The following is a 22,047-nucleotide window of genomic DNA, read 5'->3' as shown; positions in this document are numbered from 1 at the left end:
ATAAATGAACACACAGCGTAAAATGATCTTGGTGGCGTTTTTTTTTTTAAAGAATCCAAAAATCCAGTTATTTACTCAAAGAATGAAGCCACAAGATTCATGGTTTCAATAAAATAATTTTACTAAACAAAAATCAAAGAATATGAATGATAATAACTACACACTAACTTAAATAGTTATGTTACAAATAAAAGTACAATAAACACAATTGCTCTTACTGTAAATGAAATGTCTTAATTCCACTTTTCTTCTACACCCATTTGACTTAGGTCCCAAAACTCAATTCGGATACTTGTCAAAAATTGGAAGATTAACTGCTTAGTCTGAGTACTGCTCTGAAGATTTGCATGAGGATTAAAATTTCTTGGGTCTTGCACTTACTTCCAGGAAGGTTTTAGCTTCAAATCTTCTCTAATCATCCATTTAGCACAGGCATCTATGCATAACGACCTCGGGTCAGAACTCTCCTGGTTACAATATTCTTTAATTCTGGAGTCTTGTATCTGAAACACACTCTCTCTCTCTTTTAACAGCTTGGCTATATCAAAAATTCAACTCACTGCTGCCTTTCAGTTAACAAGAATTTCATTCTAGCCAACATACTGAGGATATAAAGGGGGCTGTGAGCTGGTGATATCCAAATCTATGATGTAGATGGTGGTCATTAACTTTTTCATCCACATAAAGCCAAGGAGAGAACCAGGAAAGCTAGGATCAAGCTAAATACAGGCAAGTGCATTGTGAAGATGATAGAATGCCAATTCTTTGGAACAGTGTACCTACCTGACAAGGTCAAGCCAGGTCCTGAAAATGTCACAGCCAGTGGAGATGGAAGCTCCAAAAAACAAGAAAAAGAGTTGAGAAGAAGTTTTCATGGCTTGATCCAGTACAAGTTCTTTCATAACTCACAGTCAAAACAGAGAAAACTTGCGAGAGCTGATAAAAGGTGCTGCGTTCCAGTGGTCACACAAGAGGAGTTTCAACAAACTGAAAGAAGAAGTTGTATACAAGGAAACAAGCCTGTCATACAAAAACAGAAAGAAACCTCTCACTCTGCAGTAGATGCTGCTACAAAAGGACCGGAAGCAGACCTGGTAACACAAGGGAAAATTGATAACATTCACACCCAAAGCTTTAATATCAGCTGAGATCAAATATGCCAATATAGAGCTTTTGACAGTCGTTGTGGATGTGAGAAGTTCCATATATATCTTAAAGTTCATACTGAAAATTGATCATCTACTGGATCAGATCTACAAGAAAATCTGTATAGATCTCCAGCAAGACTACATTCTTGAGGCTTCCGAGTTACAATTTCACACAAGTGCAAGCCTGGAAGAGAAATGATGCCAGCAGGTGCCCCATCTCGGTACTTAGAAACATGAGATAAAGAGGTCGACGTATAAAGATCCATCACCTAGTGAATGGGACACCACTGAAACAGTCAAATTATAGATAAAACCAGCAAAGACAAAAATAGTTACAGATGCTCTCTTAGCAAGTGATCTAGGGATAGCCTGATAAGATACAGCAAGCACAGCCAGCAATATGGCATACTGGACCATCAGAGATGACATCTCACCCTGAAGACAGTGTTCTGCTAGCCAGATCTAGAATATTCCAAAATGATGCAGGAAGATACAATGGGAATGGAGAGTGTAAGCTCAGAGCCAGATCAGCCATGTACTGATTAGGCATCTACAAAGACATCGAAACAATGGTGTTTACATGCAAAATATGCCAGAAAATAGAAATACACAGCAGAAAGGGGTGATCATAGCTACTGAAGTACCACCTAAACCATGGAAAACTGTGGGAGCCAATTTATTCACATACAATGAATCAAGAATGTCACAGTTTGCAGACTACTAGTCACAGTTCCCTTTTATCTGAAAGGTGAGAGGGCTACAACAATCTCAACTGTACAAGTTCTGTTCACTAAGCAAGGGATTCCTGAAAGAATGTGACAATGGAACTCAATTCACCTCCAGAAAATTCAAGAAATTTAATGAAGTGCGAGTTCAACATCATTACCTCATCACCCTATCCCTCAAAGGGTCACCAGGTCACAGAAACATCCTGGCGGTCAAGAGAACCCTCACAAAATGCCGAGAAACAAAGGAAGACCCAACCCTTGCCTTACTGTCACTCCGATCTACACCTCTCAAGGCTGATATGAAATCGCCTGTAGAGCTGTTGAATGGAAGAAAGTCTGAGACAACTTTGCCAAGCAAGATACTTACTCCAAATGACCAAGAGTAAGACAATAGCTACATATGCACAGGTAGGAGGAGGCCAACACTTCAGCAAGCATGTAGGACCCTGCCTGAGTTGTTCCAAGGACAAACTGTACATGTACAGGTTCCAGTCATGAACAGCTTGGAGCCTAGAAAAATTGGTGAAGCAGAGACTCCAAGGTCATACATCATTGAGATTGAAACCAGTAAGAAAATGAGAAGGAAGAGTCCATTTGACCTACCCCCAAGCTGGAATAGCAGAAAAGATCACCAACATCAACATAAAACATCACCACCAAGTGACACATTAGGAACATCAAGCACAACTCCTACAACATCAGGAACAACATGCAAAACATTGCCTGTGCAGCATGCCAACTAAGCACAGAGTGATGAATGCCAAATCTACAAGATGGAAGCACAACATTCTACCATTCAAGTGAGACCATTAATGTTTTTCTGAGAAAAGTAAACAAGCTATAAAGGACTTAAAGGATTCAGTTTAGCTAATATAAAACAAGTTAATGATTCGGATATTTATATTGAAATAGAGGCTTTTAAAAAAGATGTTATGTTATATTATTCGTAAGGAGCTAGAAACTAATAGTTATGTGGGGGTGCTATATTCACTGTCACACTGAAGTTATGCGCCAAGTAACAAAACCTTTCAGTATCAGTCCACTGACCACATGGAGAGCTGAAAGAAATACACTGGACGAAGCTGTGGGATTACTTCTAATTTATGGGAACCAGAGGACATAAATAACATTATTATGTATTTCCTCAGTCATTTAATTTCATTGGTTAAAAGGTTGTCTTAGTGTTCAGCAAGATGCCAGACACCTTACTGACCTCGCTATGCCATGATCAGCTCGCACTTCCAACAACTTTGTGGGCAAAAGAATTTGAAACCCAAACGCGAAATTGTAAATTTAACCAAATGTGACACACTACCAAAATGCCTCGCTCCAGCAAAATCTGGCCCCACCTCTTTAACAATGATATTTACTACTCGTCTCTTATTTACTAAGGAAAATAAAAGTAGCCAGATCTGGTTTTCCAATTAGCCGCATGTAAATCACGACATACCATGACACGGAGTTTCACCGATCTAATTTTGTTACTGCTGAATTAAGCAACTCTAAATACTTAAAAGTGTATATAAATTAACTTATCCTCACAAGTATCCATCCTGGTGCGCAAAGGAGTTAAAATTTCTAAGGTCAAATCACTCAAAATTGATTAGGCAGTCAGATATTATGCAAAACTAAATAACCCACCACCGAAACTCAACCCAGGATTTAATTAATGATTAAATTCATGCAATAAAACAGACCTTTTATTTTAAAAATGTAAAACAACGTGATTCGCACTGCTACTCGGCAATACGGCAGTATTTTTTAAAAAAATCAATAACAGCCTCTTCAATTTGAAAGGCGAACAAAATACGAACATATTTGCATGACGGTTAAGGTTGTTATAAAATAAAAATCTGCTTACTTGACTCATCCCATTAATTTATAATGTCAGTAAAACATACATCTACTGCATGAAAGTGTGCACATCACAAATCAATTTAACAAGTCTTTTGTTTGCATAAGGCAAGAACATTTTCTAAACTAAATGCTTCTACTTAAAAAATGTGCAAGGTCAAAAAAACTTGGGTCCATGTTTGTCACATGGACCCGAAAATGACCTGAACAGTTGAGCAAATTAGCAGATTGACGAGAAAGATACAAGACAAGACATCAATATAACAGTGAAAATGGAAATTCATGGTTAAAAATTAACGCATTATACACCAATACAAAAACAAAATACTGCGGTTGTTGGAAATCTTGGAGGAGGGCGGTGTTAGAAATTATACATCTATGTTCGTTAGTGCTCTCAGAAGTGGCAGGTTTTATATTATACACAAACGCACATCATACATCCCGTCTCAGAGCAATACAACACTGCTGAAAGCACGACGAGACGTGTAGACGCACGAAGTCAAACATCAAAGCAGCCTCTGCGCCCAATCCAAGAAGCGGCTCTGTTCACATCTCATTCCAGCGGCTCACCGTATAACTGTCACATCAGCCGTGCGCTTCTCTCAGACTCTGATACACACACCAGGGGTGTTATAAGGTGGGGGGGGGGGGGGGGGGGAGACGGCATTCCACCGAGCACCAAGATTTCATATTAAAAAGACTGAGTTGGGAGGGGTGGGAATAGAAGCGCCCAGCTTTCTCTCTGTCTCACCCGCTCCCTCCAAGGTTCTTCTGTTGTCAGGATACTAGTAACAGCGAAATAAATGTTAAATAATCATTTGTTTAACATTTACTTTACCTTCCATTGGTGCGAATCGCATCCACTAACCATACAATGGCATACTATCGCAAGGAATCGTGCAAGTAACTGAATGTTTCAAGGGACTGAACAGCATTTATCGTCGAGAACTTGGTCTCAGTGTTTAAGATTTGCACAGAAATTACGGGTCAAATTAACTTGCTTGGTTGAGGGGCTCAATCCTCCCATTGACAGAACAAGTGTCCAATTGAGACTCGAGGCACCTCACTGATCCAGCCCCTGGATGACGTATGAAGGTGGGGAGAACCACTCAGAGAGCAGGAGACAGAGATCCCGCCCCCTTCTCTCCCAGCAAGTTAGAATGAAACGGGTCTGAAGCAACCTTTCTGTCTTTAGACGTCGCCTGCATGAACGAGGGGGGGGGGGAGGAGACAGAAAGAGATAAATTATTTCCTTAAGAAATGTAGGATATTTCCTGCAGATATACATAACGTTTCATGTTTCAGCCAGCTGTTTCCGTATGCTGTTTTATTTTGGGGCAGCTGTGATCAGGCGGATGAGGTGGACCATCCTCCGGCTCTGTGTGTAGGGGCGGGGAGAAGCTGGTCTTTCGCGGTTCTCGCGCCGGTGCGATCCGGGAAGGGAAAGCGCTCGCGCAACGGGACTCTGCTTTGAAAAGTTAACCGAACAACTTGTGAGGTTAAAGCGGCATTAGAGGCGCGCGGGGTTGTCATGGAGAAAGATGGCGAGCTTGAGAGGTAAACAATGTGAAACAACCTCATCCTTCAAACTGAGTCCATGTTAATGCTGTGATCGGCGGGACAGGGCCTGTAAAACTAAACCGATTTTTAAGCTTTTCTTTTTACCTGTTTGGTATTGCCTCTGTTCAGGCCTCCTCACGCTTGACGTGTATGTATAGGCTGGAGGGGTTGGCGTGACCTGACGTGTTTTTTTGCTGTGGTGATGCCCACCTCACAAATCTGGGACATGTCATGCTTCCCCCCCCCACCAGAAGCGGGCCTTGGTCAGTCAATCGGTGCGGTGCCTGCATAACGTCAAGCTGCTTTCACACTGAATACCAGAGATGGTTAGAGTAGGGGATCTGTTACGGTTCAGAAAGCTGGCACGTTACATCGTGACATGTCACTCACGTAGCCAGCCTCACCAGTGGAACATTGCCTATATGCAGTACTGTGTTCTTCATGATCTTCCAATTACTGCTCAAATTTTGAAAACCTAATAAAAATATGAAGTGCCACCACAGGTAGCTTGATTACATTCTTTGAAAATGCTCCCATTAATTTTCAACTTCTGCTTTGATTGTGTCGGCATCACAGACGATGAGTTGACGTTTCGAGTCCTCGAGAACTGTTGAAGGATCATGAGGACTCGAAACGTCAACTCTTATTCTCTGCCGATGCTGCCAGACCTGCTCAGTTTTTCCAGGTAATTCTGTTTTTGTTTTGGATTTCCAACATCCGCAGTTTTTTGTTTTTATTTACGATGATCCGTATTCTGCCAGCATTTAATTAGTTAGCGTCAGCTGAACCAGACCTGACTTGATGTAGTCATGATAATGAAAAACTTATACATGGAAATAATCTAAAGCTGGGTCCTGAATATTTCAAGTGATGGGATTATGACTATTTCCATTGGCAGCTTGTTCCACGGCGGGATTGTCTTTGGGAAGGAAGATTGTTGATACACTGTCTTGGGAACAAATGGTCTTTCTAATTTTGTGTGGATAGCTACGTGTTTTGTCATTGCCAGTGGCCACCAGGTACTTTTTTCTGTCAATTCCCACCAATCCATTCTATATTTTGTGGAACATTGTCAGTCTACTTTCTCCCTCTTTTGTTGTAATGCTTCCCATTCCAAATCTTTGATCAAGGATGTGACACCAGTGATTCCCCATACTGATTCGTGCAACATGCCTTTGGATCACTTGAATTTTATTTATATTTCTTGCCATCTAAGGCACGCATAACTTGCATACTTCAGGATTGGACAAACAAGTGTTTGAGTGTTGAGAGCTCCCTTATGATGTCGTTACACTTTAGCTACTAGCACAATACTGAGTGTATTTTAGCTGTGATGCAAGGTTCCATAAACAGCAATGTGACCATGTCCAGCTAATCTATATTTTTAGCTCAACAGTATGCAGGCATTGACTGAGCATTGTGCACTGCTGGAGCCATAACTTGTCCAAGATTTGTGGGATGGGCATCACCACAGTAAGAAACAGGTCATGCCACACCAACCTGTCCAACCTGGGACCATGGAGTGATTATTATGCATATATACATATACATGGAAATATATCAAACGTGAGCTGCAATTTCATTACCTGATTCTGTTGCTCTGGAATGGGGCGAGGTTGGGCCCTATATGTGTGCACTCAAAATCGTCCACTTGAGAGGGTGGACCAGGCCTTGGTTTAATGTCTCATCTGATAAACTAACATTCAGGGCAGATCCAGATATAAATCAAAATGTCCAGTACAGCTACTTGCATTATCTCTGTTACCTAACTATCAATGTAGATTAATTTCTCAAGAATTCATGTGGTTGTCTACTCTTTTCCATCCACATAAGTTGAAGATACATTTTAGAGGAATTGTTGAAGATGATACGTTGAAACATTATGCTGTAGCTGGTATAAACCAAAAGGAAACAGATGAAATTTATTTTGATTTTATAATATAGTTCTGAGTTCAAAATGGAAAATGCAGAGACGGTCATAAGTCCTCTGACCACAACCAGTCATAGTAATCTGGAAGACATTTACAAGTTGTTATCTGGGCAATTAAATGGCTTTTTTATTGCCATCAACAGCAGTCATAACAGAAGAAAATGACCTGAGCCAGAAGTCAGAAAGCAGCATTCTGCAGACGGTAGACTGCATAGACATTTGACAGCTAGTCTGTGACTATGCTTGCATTGCTACTAAAAAACTGCATCAGTAGATGCAATATAGCACAAAATGCTGTTTCCTGAAATTAAAGTCTGTTATCTAAAATATTAAATCTGTTGCAGTGTGGCTTGTTTATATTTATACTGTATAACCTTGTTTTTATTGAATTGTATTCAATAGCTCAGTGATAATTTCTATACCTCCTGATTAGGATTTATTGTGTGTACTGGGTGAAGAGTCTATGTTGATGAAATAAGGAGTATTATTTCTTATTGATTAATTGGAATTGTTTTTTCTTAATATAAGAACAGTGTAGGATTATGTTTTCAATAGTTGTCAGCAAGTAGCTCTACCGGACATTTTGATTTATATCTGGATCTGCCCTGAATGTTAGTTTATCAGATGAAACATTAAAACAAGGCCTTGTCCACCCTCTCAAGCATACATAAAAGATCCCATGGCACTACTTCAAAGGGGAGCAGGGGAGCCCTGGCCAATATTTATTCCTCATCCAACACCACTAAAAATACAGATTATCTGGACATTATCGTATTGCTGTTTGTGGGACCTAGCTGTGCTGAAAATTGACCATTACATTTCATACATTACAACACCAGTTATACTTGGAAGCAAAATTCAGGGTACTTAATTGGTGTAAATCATTTTGGATGTCCTGAGGATATGAAAAGCAAATGCAAAGGATTTCTTCATCCTGTGTAGCTTCAGCCTTTTCCTTTTTTTTCCTACTTGAGATACATGATTGGCACTGGGGGTAACAACCCTGAAATCAATTTAAAGAATTTCACTTGGTTGCTTAGATCTGAGATCTAACAATAAAATCAAAGGTTTTCAGGGTTAGGGGCAAAGGCAGCTATATTGAATTAGGTTGCTGATCAGCCATTATCTCAGTGAATGGCAGAACAGGCTGAAGAGGCGAAACAGCCTACTTCTAATCCATTGTAACACTCTTCCTTTTAAAAAGTGTTTGGTGAAATTCATATTTTAATTTCTGTTTGATTTTATTAAAATGCAGGTGATCATGTTGAGTTTTTTTTTATTTTTGGACATACTGATGTATCAATTGTTCCCAGGTGATATGATACATGGTTAGATGCCAGATAAAGCTCCTATTCCAGAAAGCTAGGGGTACAAGAGAATAGCACTTACAACTATTTGACTAATAATCCAGAAAATGTGAGTTCAAACACCATCATGCAGCTTTAATATGGTTTTTTTTCAATCTTAAGATCTTTAAAATAAAACTGTTGAAAACAAAGGCAGGAAAGGTCATCATCAACTGCAGTGCAGAGTTGGAGAGATGGGTAGAACACTACTTCGGGCTGTACTCAAGAGTGAACACTGTCACTGAGAAAGCTGTGGACACCATTGAAAGCCTGCCTATCATGGTTGGAAGAACTGGATATCAAACCCACAGCGGAGGAGCTTAGCAAAGCTACTGACTCGCTTGCCAAGGACAAAGCTCCAGGTGCAGCGGCTGTACTGCCTGAACTCATCAAACACAAGAAACTGGCACTCCTGCAGCGTCTGCACGAACTACTTTGTTTCTGCTGGAGGGAGGGAGGGAGATATGCCCCAGGATATGCTTGATGCAAAGATTGTGACTCCGTATAAGAACAAGGATGACCACGGTGATTACAACAACTGTCAAGGCATCTTCCTGTTGAGAAAAGTATTTCCCCGTGTTTCCCTGGTCAGACTGCAGATCTTGGCTAAACGCATCTATCCCGAATCCAGGAGTGGTTTCAGAACTGGAAGATCCATAATTGACATGATCATCTCAGTCTGGTGGCTGCAAGAGAAATCTTGTGAAAAGAGGAGACCATGTGAGCAGAGGTGGTTTGTTTAAGCTGCTGGAGAGAACTGACTGCTCAGTGTGATCTCCTCTTTCCATGACAACATGATGGGTTAGGTCAGCTATGTCAGGCAACATTGAAACCTTTTGAGATCTGTAGTGGAGTCGAACAGGGTTGCGTTCTGGCGCCAATACTCTTTGGCATATTCTGCTCTTTGCTGCTGTCATATGCCTTCATCTACAGAGGGTGTCTACTGACATACTAGAACTGACAGGAAGCGTCCCAAGTCCTCATCAGAGAGCTGTGCTACGCTGAATATGCCACACTGGCATTCCACACGAGGGACACTTCCAGCAACAAATGGACACAACACTTTACAGGTGTGACTGGGTCACACCCTGCTGGGTGTTCATTCCTCTGCTGCAAGGACACCTGAAAGTGTGATATGAATGAAGATGGCAGACATTGACACAGCAACTGACTACTATGGAGGCTGACTGTTTGGAGTGGAATGGAAACTCGGCTGGCGAATAAGAGGGCCCTGAGAATATGGGGATCAGCGAATCCTGCACCTTCTCAGCCCACTATCTTCCTCTGCACCAAATGTGGCAGAGACAGCTATGCCAAAGTGGGGCTCCTGAGCCACACCAGGCAATGTTTAATACAGAGTTTACTGCCACAGCGCAAACTATCATCTCATGAGATGGAGGGCTGCCAAGAAAGAAAGGGATTTTTCACACCACAGTTTGAAGAATTTTTTTTTGTTAACTAGCAGATCTGCTGTGTGATGCTAACAGAGTCAAAAGATGTTTATGCCATGTAAAGGGTAACATTGGGGCCCCTCATTTACCGTAACTAGAAGTTAAAATACATTTGCATTAAGTGGTATTCTGGGATTTTTACTGATGTTTTGAGGTTCAAATTCAAAATGCCATGACTCTCCATTATTCTATGGAAACCATAAATGAGTTGTACCTGTGTATTTTATTTTGCCCTCTACAAGCTTCAAAGATCAAAATAGACAGTATGGCATTCAAACAATACCAGATAGAGTTAGATACTTGATATTTAATATTACTGTGGAGGGATGGGAGATTGGGTGGGGGGGTGGGGGGGGCGGCGCGGGGGTGGGGGGCGCGGTGGGTGGAAATGGGGTTTAGTGACACTGGGAACAGTCCTGCACCTTCATATCATCAGAGGTGGTCCTGGGTTTTTACTTCCCCCTGAATATTGTTTTTGGCCTTGGTAGCACTAACAAGTTTGGAGTCCTGGAGTTTGGCAACACTCTGGATTACACTGCTGAGATTTGGCAGCTTGGTCTATACAGGATAATGTGGTATTTGGCAGAACTGTGGAAAGAGAACAAGTGGGATGAAAGAGATGGGATGTACCTGATAGTACTGCAGTGGGGAATCTTTCTAGAAGCTGAAGTAATTTTTAAATATATATTATTTACTTTGTTGAAATGTATATTTTGAACATTAAACATTTCAGTCTCTGAGAAAGGATTGATGGGTGACTTCCAGAGATGATTTGCAGAAATTCCAATTGGTTCATCGCTCGAACCATGATGGTGACAAGTTTACATATAGTTTTCCTGTTATAAAATATTGGCATGATTGAAAATTAATTTCCTATTATACATTTTGGTACAAAAAGTACCAGTATTACAGAAATTGGACTAGAAGTGCGCACTACATCCAAGATTTTTAATAAATGGAAGACTAATTTTGAATCATAAATGTGAAAATTTAACTGTGAAATTTTAGGTATATTTTTGATCTGTTTTCAGTTAAATCTATAATTAGTTTTCTAATTATTAGTAAAACAGATCGGGAACTGAGCTCTAGAGAAAATGCCTGTACTGTTTTGTACTACTGCAGCCAGTGACACTAGTGCGGTAACCCCAACTAGAGCAGAACTGGAGTGTAGATGCAGGTAGAAGTGGGGAATCCAGGACAGAAGTGTGGAGGAAGAAAAGGAAGACATGGGAAAACATAAGAGAAAAGGAGAAAGACATATGACAGGGAAAAGAGGTTAATTTTTTTGAAGAATATCAAAATTTGTCAATGACACCAAACTTGGTATCATCCACACCTCCAATCGACAGCAGCAGGACATAGATAGTCTAGCAGAATGGACAAACAAGTGGCAGAATTTAATACAGAGAAATGTAAAATAATGCATTTTGGCAGAACTGATAGGGAGAGGCAGTATAGACTTAATCACACCGTTCTAAAGAGTGTGCAGGGACAGAGAGACCCGGGGGCTCATGTGCATAGATCTTTGAAGGTGGCAGGACATATTTAGAAAGCAGTTAGCAAAGCATATGGGATCTTGGGCTTCATAAATGGAGTGTTGAGTACACATGCAGGAAGTTATGCTGAACCTTTATAAAGCTCTGGTTATGCTATAACAGGAGTAATGTGTCCAGTTCTGATCACCACACTTTTTAGGAAGGATGTGACGGTTATTGAGAGGGTGCAAAGGAGGCTCACCAAAATTGGTCCAGGAGTGAGGGATTTTAGGTTAGGATGGAGAAGCTGGGGTTGTTTTCCGTGGAGCAAAGGAGATTGAGGGGAGATATGATAGAGTTGTACAAAATTATGACCGGTTTAAATAATGGAAACTACTCCATTAGCTAATGGTACAAGATCTAGGGGACACAGATTTAACGTTTTGGGCAAGAGGTGCAGGGGGGTTCTGAGGAGGAACTTATTTATGCAGCAAGTGATAATGACCTGGAACTCTCTACCAAGATGGCAGTGGAATTGGAGGCGATCTCTGATTTCAAAAGGAAATTGGATGGGCACTTGAAGAAATAAACTTGCAGCGCTACAGGGATAGAGTGAGGAATTGGGCCTGACTGTATTGCTCGACATTGAGCCATAATGACTCTGACTAACAGCATAAAAGAGTAAGTTTTCACCAATTCACTGATTGCTTGGGGAATGCACTCTGGGGCACCTGAACAGAGCACCCTCTGGAGGAGCATAGAATCACTGACAGCAAATTCTAGATTTCAGCTATATTCTGTGCATGTACAGACTTTCAAAGTTGCTGTCAGTTTCTGTGAAAAATGACAAATGTTCACAATTTTTCTACCATTACAACCTCAAAACTTGGGTCACAAAGTTACACATTCCATCGAGAAATCTAAAAACTAACAACCCCATGATCATGCACGTTTCAATAATAGATTATTGGAATATCATTTAGGCTTATAAAGATATATTTTCCATTTTTTATGTTTGGGCTGTTTCCATGAATTGCATAAAGGTAAGGTACCATTTCTGCAATAATAATATTTCAAGATTGTGGCTTGAGTCCTTTTTTGATTGGATGGGAAGGGAGTAAGGGAATTAATAGAAATATCACTGGATATCGCACAAACATGTATAATAAAATTAAAATATTAAAAGCCTAACATCAGGTGAGTTATCAAAACAAAATTAAGGTTAATTCCATTACTGATTTCGCTTCAAAGCTTACAATATCTCCTATCTCACCAATTTGTGCAACAGTAATTATAGTGGTTGGGTAAGTTGCTAATTATAGCATCTAGTAATTATAGTGGGTGAAAATGTCTTCTCAACTGATACATAACCAAACTACATTATGATTTTGTATTGCATAAAATAACTTTCAGGACTGTCCTCTACAATTATGAATAGTAATTTTCTTTCTTTTGGTCAGAAGACAAAATCTGAAAACCAATAGTGCTGATTACAAAAAAATTGTTGATCATATCAGAGAAACAGAAGGAATCTGACGTGAACTATATGTTCTCCTTTAACCATCATAGGCAACCATTAACAAACCTGCATCAAACTTGCTTTATTGGAGAACTCACGTGAAATCCATAAAGATAGGAACTGTTGACCTCAAATCTACAACTTCAGTCAGACTAGACGCAGATACCTCCAGGGCTTAGACATTCAAATTCTCACCATTTTTGTTTTAAACACTGCAGCTAAGAAGTCCAGATCTTGCTATAAAAATAGAAATCTATATTGTGATGCAGCATCTCTTAAAGTGAGCAATTTCCCAAACTTGACAGCCATTAGACAGAAGGGAACCTTGGCATATATTCCAAAAGATTTGCAACTGGCTGGAATTAGAGGATATATTTGAGGTAAATTCATCATTGATAATTTCCTTACTGAATAGTGCCAATGACTTTTTTCAGTACTAGATAGTGCCAATGCACAGTTTAATCAATCCTTATAAACCTAATAAACAGCACTCAGTTTTTTGTGTCATCCCCAGGGCCAAGCTAGTGCTCAACTTGATGTCAATAGTGGAAGTACCCAAGAAACAGATGTTATGAAGGAGATACCATAAAAGAATCATAAGTGGCAACCAGACCAGCCTTTGATCTGTGTATATATATGTCCCTATGTTCTGAGGTTGACATTTAGTTTTTAATATTCTAAATTAACCTTTTTCTATTATACATGGCATCTACAAAGATTCCGTTCAAAGATTAAGGGGACACAGGGAAAGGAGACTATGTCCGAGTGAGACATAAACCGTGTGTAATTGAAAATTTGGTTCATGTGGGAATTTGGTGCAGAGGAGCAAATGTGTGCTCCTTTTCCCAACTTTCTTCAGCCCCCAATAGTTGTAGAAGTTATACGCTACTGCTCAGAAATAGAGGGTAATGTAGAGACACTGAGAATTTGGAGAGCTGTGGTGGTGAATCTGTGGGTTCAGAGAATTCCAAAGAAAATCGAAGTATGACGGAACAGCAAAGAAGGTAAGTGATTAGCTGGTGAGCAGTTTCTCTTTTTCTTCAATCTAAACTAGGGAATTTTAATAAGGGTAAATATAACATTAATTGAAATAATAATATAAGCACAAGCAGGACTAGAGACTTTAATGAAAAAAAAGAGTTAATTTAAAACACAATAAGGATGGCCGGGCAGGTGATGTGTTGCAGCTGTAGCATGTGGATATTAATGGATGCCTGTGATTCATTGCAACCAGAGCTGCAGTAATTGTGGCTTAAGAAACTCCAGCTTAGAGTTCATAAGCTGGGGTCCAAGCTTTGGACACTATAATGCTTTAGGGAGGGGTAAAGTTACCTGGACACACAGTTCTGGAAAGCAGTCACACACTCCTTAGGCTAGCACCTTCTGATTTGGTGTGTTCTCAGTTACAGGAGGGTGTGGCTGCAAGTGAGACAGGTATGGGGATCAAGAAGGCAGAAGTGGAAGAGCCTCAGGCCTTGCAATTGTCCAACAGGTTTGAGGTTCTTGCAGTTTGTATGGACGAGAGCAGGACTGCAGGGAAGATGACTGAATGAACCATAGCACCATAATGCAGGGAGCTATTCAAGTGGATGTAATAAATAGAAATGTTGCGATAGTAGGGGGCACTATAGTCAGCGGGATAGACAATTCTCTGCAGCCAAGAGCTTGGGTTCAGAAGGCTGAGTTGTCTGCTTGGTGCCAGGGTTTGGGACATCTGCTCAGGGCTGGAGAGGAATTTGCAGTGGGAGTGGAAGGATCCTGTTGTCATGGTCCATGTGGGTACCAATGACATAGTTACAACTAGGAAAGGAGTTTTGATTGGGGATAATGAGCAGCTATGGGCTAAATTAAAAGCAGAATCGCAAAGGTCTGGATTACTACCTAAGCCATAAGAGAATTGGCATAGGTTAAATAAAAGTTGAATGCATGGCTCAAAGATTGGTGTAGGAGAAATGTGTTTAATTTATGGGGTACTGGCACCAGTACTCGGAAAAGTGGGAGCTGCACCTTTGGGATGGTCTTCACATGAACCATGCTGGGACGGGTTTTCTGGTGTGTCAAATAATTAGGAGGGTAGAGAGGTCTTTCAACTAAATAGTGGCGGGCGAGGAAGTGGGTGAGGGGAGATGTGGTAAAATTAAGAAAAAGTGCAAGGCGATAAAGCAGGGTAGTGACATGGGTAATGATTTAAGGCCAGAGTTTGCAAGAATGGTAAAAGGTCAGAATTAAAGGCTCTCTATCTGCACACAGCAAACGTATAAAAAATGAATTGATAGCACAAGTAGAAATAAATATGAGTATATTTGAGGACTCGAAATGTCAACTGTACTCCTCTTTGCCGATGCTGCCAGACGTGCTGAGTTTTTCCAGGTATTTCTGTTTTTGTTTTTGTTTTGGATTTCCAGCATCCGCAGTTTTTTGTTTTTATTTATATAGAAATAAATATGTATGACCTGATAGCCATTTCAGAGTTGCAAGGTGACCAAGGTTGTGACTGAAATATTCAAGGCTATTTGACATTATGAAAGGACAGTAAAAGGTGGTGGGATGGCTCTTTTACTTAAGAATGATATTAGTACAGTTGTGAGAGGTGACCTTAGTTCAGTAGATCAAGATATTAAATCAGTTTGGGTAGAGAAGAAATAGCAAAGTTAATAAGTCACTTTAAGAAAATTACAAGCAAGGTGGATAAAGGGGAGCCTATAGATGTGGTATATTTAGATTTCCAAAAGGTATTAGACAAGGTGCCACATCAAAGGTTACTGCATAAGGCAAGAGCTCAAGGCATAGAGGGTAATGTGTTAGCATGATTAGAGGATTGGTTAGCTAACAGGAAGCAGAGGGTAAAGGTAAATGGGTCATTTTCAGGTTGGCAAGCTGTTACTAGTGGAGTGCCACAGGGATTAGTGCTGGGACTTCAACTAATCATTAATCTATATCATTGACTTGGATGAAGGGACTGAATGTATGGTAGCTAAATCTGCTGATGGCACAAAGATAGAAAAGTAAGTTGTCAAGAGGACATAAAGAGTCTACAGAGGGATTTAGATAGGTTAAGTGAGTGGGCAAAAGTTTGGCAGATGGAGTAAGATGTGGGAAAACATGAACTTGTCTACTTTGGTAGGAAAAATAGAAAAGCAATACATTACTCGAACAGAGAGAAACTGCAGAACTCTATGCTACAGGGAGATCTGGGTGTCATGGTACTTGAATCACAAAATGTTGGTATGCAGGTACAACAAGCGATTAGGAATGCAAATGGAATGTTGCCATTTATTGCAAAGGAAATTGAGTATAAAAGTAGGGAGCCATTGCCACAGCTGTACAGGGCCTTAGACCTTAGACATATTGAATACTGTGGTCTCCTTACATAAGAAAGGATATAATTGTATAAGAAGCAGTTCTGAGACAGTTCACTCGACTGATTCCTGGGAATGAAGGGATTATCCTTTGAGGAAAGGTTGAACAGGTTGGGCTTATATCCATTTGAGTTTAGAAGAACGAGAAATTATCTTAGAGTCATAGAGGTCTACAGCACAGAAAAAGGCCCTTCGGCCCATCGAGTTTGTGCTCAAACAAGTACCTAACTATTCTAATCCCATTTTCCAATTGTTGAAACATATAAGATTCTGAGGGGACTTGAGAGGGTAGATACTGGGAGGATGTTTCCTGTTGTGGAGGAGCCTAGAACTAGGGGGACAGAGTTTAAAAATTAGGGTTCTCCCACTTAAGACAGATCAGGAGAATTTTTTTTCTCTCAGAGGGTTGTTGGTCTATGGAATTCTGTTCCCCAGAAAGCAGGGAAGGCTGGTTCATTGAATTTATCGAAGACTGAGTTAGATAGGTTTTTGATTATTGGAGACAGGCAGGAAATTGGTGTTGAGGCCACAATCAGATCAACCATGATCTTATCGAATGTTGAAGCAGACTCAAAGGGCTGAATGGCCTACTCCTAGTTCTTGTGTTTACTTTTTAGCCTACCTTCAGTCTTCTGACAATAGGAGTTAGTCCAGTGGCTCTTCTGTGTGCAATTTTCAAGGCTTGATGTTTCTCCTTGTGTTTTGGAAACCTACACCTCTTCCTAACACTACTGTAGATATACCTACAGCAGATAGGTGCAGCAGTTCAAGAAGGCTGCTCACTACTACCTTTTCAAGGGGCAATTAGGGATAAGCAAAAAAATGCTACATACCATGTAAGAAACACAATATAGTACTTAAAGTGCAGTCTAACCAGGGCAGTTTCAACATAGTGGCCTCAAGAGTTATATTCTGCTGACTTGATTCAATTTAACAATTTGCATTTATGTAGTGTCCTAAGACACCACAGGAATGCAATAAGACAAAATTGACACCAATCTAAAGGAGGAGATATTAGGACAGGTGATTAAAAGCTTGATCAAAAAGATATATTTTAAGGAGCATTTTAAAGGAGAGCTGTGAGCAGATAGTGATTTAGGGGAAAAAAACTTCCAGAGCTTAGAGCCTAGACTGCTGAAGGCAAGTCCACCAATAGTAAGTCAAAGGAAGCGTGTGATCCACAAGAGTTCAGAATTCATTGACAGCAGCTCCTTAATAATTGGATGAATTTAATCCAGGACCTTTCTATGGTTCTTTGGCTGCACAGACTTGGCTGCTCTCCTCCCACAGGCTAGTATTACCCAACAGTTTAATAAAATTAAATTTCTAAAATCATCATTAAGTTGATGGGATTTGGCTTTTGCCACTTTGCACTAATATCTACTCTCATGGTAGATGGACACCAGAATGCTCAGTTTTCCAATATATTAGTACATTTTGAATTTAATATGTAAAGTTGATTATTGGTTTTGAGGAAGAACCCCCACCTCAAATGTTAACTTCTCTGTTCCGTCCCCAGATATGTACTGACCTACTGGAGGTTTCCTTCATTTTCTGTTTCTTTGGCATAATTATGATTTTTCCCATGGTTTTTATTCCCTCATTGGATGTGGATGTCACTGGCAAAGCCAGCATTTGATGCCCATCTCTAATTGCCCTTGAGAAGGTGGTAGTGAGCCAGCTTCTTGAATCACTGCAGTCAGTGTGATGTAGGTACACCCACAGTGCTGTTTGCGAGAGATTTCCAAGGTTTGAACCAACAGCGTTGCAGGAGCAGCAATACAATACCAAATCAGGATGGTGCATGATTTGGAAGGGAAATCACAGGTGGCAGTGTTTGCTTTCCTTGCATTTGCTTTCTTTTTCCTCTTCTAGGTGATAGAGGTCACAGATTTGGAAGGTCCTGTTGAAATGTTGGCAAGTTGCTGCTGTGCATGCCACAGTGGTGGAGGGAACGAATGTTTAAGGGGTACTGGGACCACACATCTCGGATTTTGTCAATCCATATTCACAATAGCATTTACTTCATTAGTACATTCCATTATTTCCTTAAAATAACTATTAATCCTGTTGGATCTCTTTAATTAACACATTTCTTTCTAATGAGTATTAATTTTATCCTGTGTTATTATGTTTTTTAGAAGGTTAACTAATTAATAAAAAAAGCCAGTTGTCATTTTAGCTTACTGAAAGCTTCCATCTACTATGGAGAAAATTGCTCAGCTGCAGTAGATCCTTGTGAGAAACCACTACATCTGCTGGTCAGAGTTATCAGTCAACTACTGCGAGGCAGCAATGCTTGCACAGTAGAGCTAATTCATAAGGCAATTCCCTGGAGTTGCGAGAACCTTAAAATTCCTGTTGATTCCTTTGCTGCAGATGTGGACAGGTAGAAACTCAGTCCAAAACATCTGTGTAAAATAGAGAAAGTCATTGTGTACAACAAAAATTGAATTCTATATTATTGTTGCGGAATACAAGTATTTTAGATTGAAAATACTTTAAGAAACGCATCACTTCTGTAGATACAGGATGCATCCTTGCAATGTCAAGCAGTCAAAATGTCTATTACTATACCAGCAGTTTATACTAGTTAACCTGTAAAGATGGCTGCTTTACAGTGATGATACAGCATCACAATTCTGCTTAAGGAAGCGCAATATGAATAAACTTGTCGAAAATTCACTTAATTTCCAGGAAATAATAATGTTCTACAGGGTGTGTGTGGAGTCAGTACTGTTATATTGCTCTCATTAGAATTAATAAACCTACTGAGAAGCAGATGCTTGGAATATTCCTCCAATAATTAATGCTGAAATCACTCTAAATGGATTCTTCATTGTAAACTTTAACAATCTTCAGAAATGCTGACTGGCCATGCAAAACACACATGAATGACATGTATGCAGAATAAGTCAGTAACCATCAAGAATTAAAGTTATTGTAAATTAACTCTTTTAAATAAGAGTCCATTCTCAGTGCTACCTCAGTTAGATTCTATTAGCTCTTGTAAACATTAGACAAAATAACAAGTGCTGTGACTGTGGGTTTAGCCTTCTTTCAGCACAATAAAAACTTGAAGAGCCACAATACTAACAGACTGTTTCCAGAATCCTACTTTGAGCATGGCTTTAAAAGAATCTGGCACAAGTTAGTTAAAATGTCAACATGAAAATGTATCATTATACGTTCTGTGTAATTTCTTTTATTTCCTGCTGCGCAGATCTTCAACTTAAAGCATACAAAAGGATTTAAATTCAAACTGTGGTCCAGATTTTGCGGTAGTAATGATGGCAGAACTGTTAGCATTCGCCACTTAATGAAACATGCGCAGAATAATGCAGAAATCCTGAAGTTGCTGCCAGTGATTCTACGGTCCTCTGGAGGTTGCACCTTAAGGTTCCCCCAGAGTTCAATCCCAAAGCCATTACTGAATTGACAAAACCTTCACTTTTACGCTGTTAGCCTCTGTAAAAATACTTCAATAAGATATGCTTTGTTGAAGATGATGTAACTGAGTTTTTAACAGTGTTCTAACTTCATAATTCTTGCTAAACACCCTCACTAGCCCTGAAAATTTACTTTTCTATTTGTGAAATTTCAAATTTCTCCATTATGATAAAATTCCATCTTAATTTTTTTAACATTTTTATGGTATTTTAGTTTCTGTGTTAATCTAATCATTTATTTTGCTATCTGAAAATTTCAATTAAAATTGCTCGATGATCATTGCTTTTCACTTCTTGGTTTGCTGCCTGTGAGAATGCTTCAATGTTATTAGCTACTTGCTCTGTTTATTGATATTACTGCTGCTGGATGCTTGGCGATCTCCTTGACTTGGTGCCAAATTTAAACTGCTGTTGGGAACAGGAAACCAATGTCACAAGGATCACTGGATCTTTGCGGGCAGCTTTCTCCAGCCATTGCTTCGTTGCTGACCACAAAATCTAGACCTGTATCTTTTATTCAAAAGGTGCAGAGTAACATCAGTACAGAAGAATGAAGAAATCTGAAGCAAATATGCCATTGTTTTAAGTATAGTAGGAGGAAAGATGGTCGGAAACTCAATAATTGTATATTAAACTTCTAATTTCCATCAATTAAATATGTTTTGTTTTAAAATAGAAAAGCTGTGGAAGAACTTCTTACAGAAGCAAAGCGTGGAAAAGCCAGGGCTGAAACTATGGGACCTATGGGCTGGTAAGAATATACTTGAAATTAAAGAAATTGCAAAATAATGCAATAGAAAGATTGGTATAATGATAATTGATAATGGCATCTTATAGTGCTGTATGACATGCTACCAAAATACACAAGAGTATAGACATTGGGACCATTTGCCTGTAGGTGTAAGTCAATTCTTAGATTGTTTGCAGTGTTTTTAAGACCTACCTGAATTTCAAATGCTTATGGTACTCAATTTTCTAGTTGAAATAATAATACAATTGATCTTCCAACTCTGGGCAAAAACAGGGCCTAGGATGAGACCATTGTTAAGCGAGGAAAGTTGTCATCTGAGCATTAAAGAGGTATCTCAAAGTAGAGAGGGCACACAACCAGAAAGCTTCTGGAGAGTCTTAAAAGAGACCTTACCCCATCAGCAATCTTTGCCGTGGAAAATGAGCTAGGGGATTAAGATGTGACAAGCCAAGATGAAAAGAGCCCTAGATGCAGGAACAAGTCTGCAGACAATAAGCATGCAGACTCTTGGTGGATAGCTGCTGAAGTCAAGGTGACACTGCAAGAAATACTTGCATGGATCATCTCCATGGATCAGAGCTGTAGCTTGCCTTCAGACCTGAAAAAATAAAGCCCTATGGTCATTCCAGATGGATTGTCAAAGTCTACAGTAATAATTGGTGATCACTTTATTAGCTATGGCAAAACAGGAAATGCTGGCTTTTGATCACATTAGTATTGCAACAAAAATATCAGAGATACAGCTCACCAAGCATTAGTTCGTCCAATCCTGGAGTCTGCAAGCTGTGTATGGGATCCTTACATGGTGAGGATATAAATAAGATTGAACAGATCCAAAGACATGCTGCACGATTCGGCACAAATCAGTATGGGAAATACATTCTCATCCTTGATCAAAGATTTGGAATTGGAATCCCTACAGCAGAGGAGGGAGTAAAGTAGACTGACCGTGGTCTATAAAATACAGAATGGACTGATGGGAATTGCCAGAGGGCACCAGGTCCTTGTTTCTGTCAATGTCAAAACATGCGGTAGCCATAAACTACAAAGACTGCTTGTTTCCAAGATAGTGTATCAGCGATCTTTCTTTCCTGAAACAATTCCATTAACGAAACAATTCCATTTTCTCCCTGTCGGATAGGCCAGTCAGGAGCGGGTGCGGAGCCGATCACCACCCGCGATCAGCTACGTGCCGCCATTTTACCTGAGCAGGCCAATTAAGACTGTCAGCACTACCTGTGCAGACGGGAGGAGGGAAAGTCGGGGCCTGTGCTCTTTCGCGCATGGATGCAAAAGAGTGCAGAAATGCCTCAGGGAGATTCAGAACATACTGGGAATGTTTAATAAATAAAGTTTAAAAACTATTTATATGTTCCCTCATGTGACATGCGTCATGTTTATGAAATGTGAAAAATTAATTTATCAATTTAATAAACCCTTCATGAAACCTCATCCCGCCCTTGGATGAGGTTTCATG

The 22,047-nt window shown here is 39.9% G+C and overlaps 2 protein-coding genes across 2 annotated transcripts in view; one reads left to right on the top strand and one right to left on the bottom strand.

The window, feature by feature from the left end:
- Positions 1-4,680, bottom strand: part of lnx2a (ligand of numb-protein X 2a) — a 221,609-nt gene extending 216,929 nt beyond the window's left edge. Inside the window, exon 1 of the mRNA XM_041199424.1 lies at positions 4,569-4,680. The gene's annotated coding sequence lies outside the window, so the exon portion shown is untranslated. The remainder of the gene's footprint in view (positions 1-4,568) is intronic.
- A 440-nt stretch (positions 4,681-5,120) lies between these two features.
- Positions 5,121-22,047, top strand: part of si:ch211-140b10.6 (protein POLR1D-like) — a 30,444-nt gene continuing 13,517 nt past the window's right edge. Inside the window, exons 1-2 of the mRNA XM_041199775.1 lie at positions 5,121-5,287; positions 20,496-20,570. Of these exons, the coding sequence (XP_041055709.1) occupies positions 5,262-5,287; positions 20,496-20,570 (101 nt within the window). The 5' untranslated portion in view covers positions 5,121-5,261. The remainder of the gene's footprint in view (positions 5,288-20,495; positions 20,571-22,047) is intronic.

The sequence above is a fragment of the Carcharodon carcharias genome, chromosome 11 (genome assembly GCF_017639515.1).
Source record: "Carcharodon carcharias isolate sCarCar2 chromosome 11, sCarCar2.pri, whole genome shotgun sequence".
Classification (NCBI taxonomy): Eukaryota; Metazoa; Chordata; class Chondrichthyes; order Lamniformes; family Lamnidae; genus Carcharodon; species Carcharodon carcharias.
This window is presented reverse-complemented; position numbering and strand designations above follow the sequence as displayed.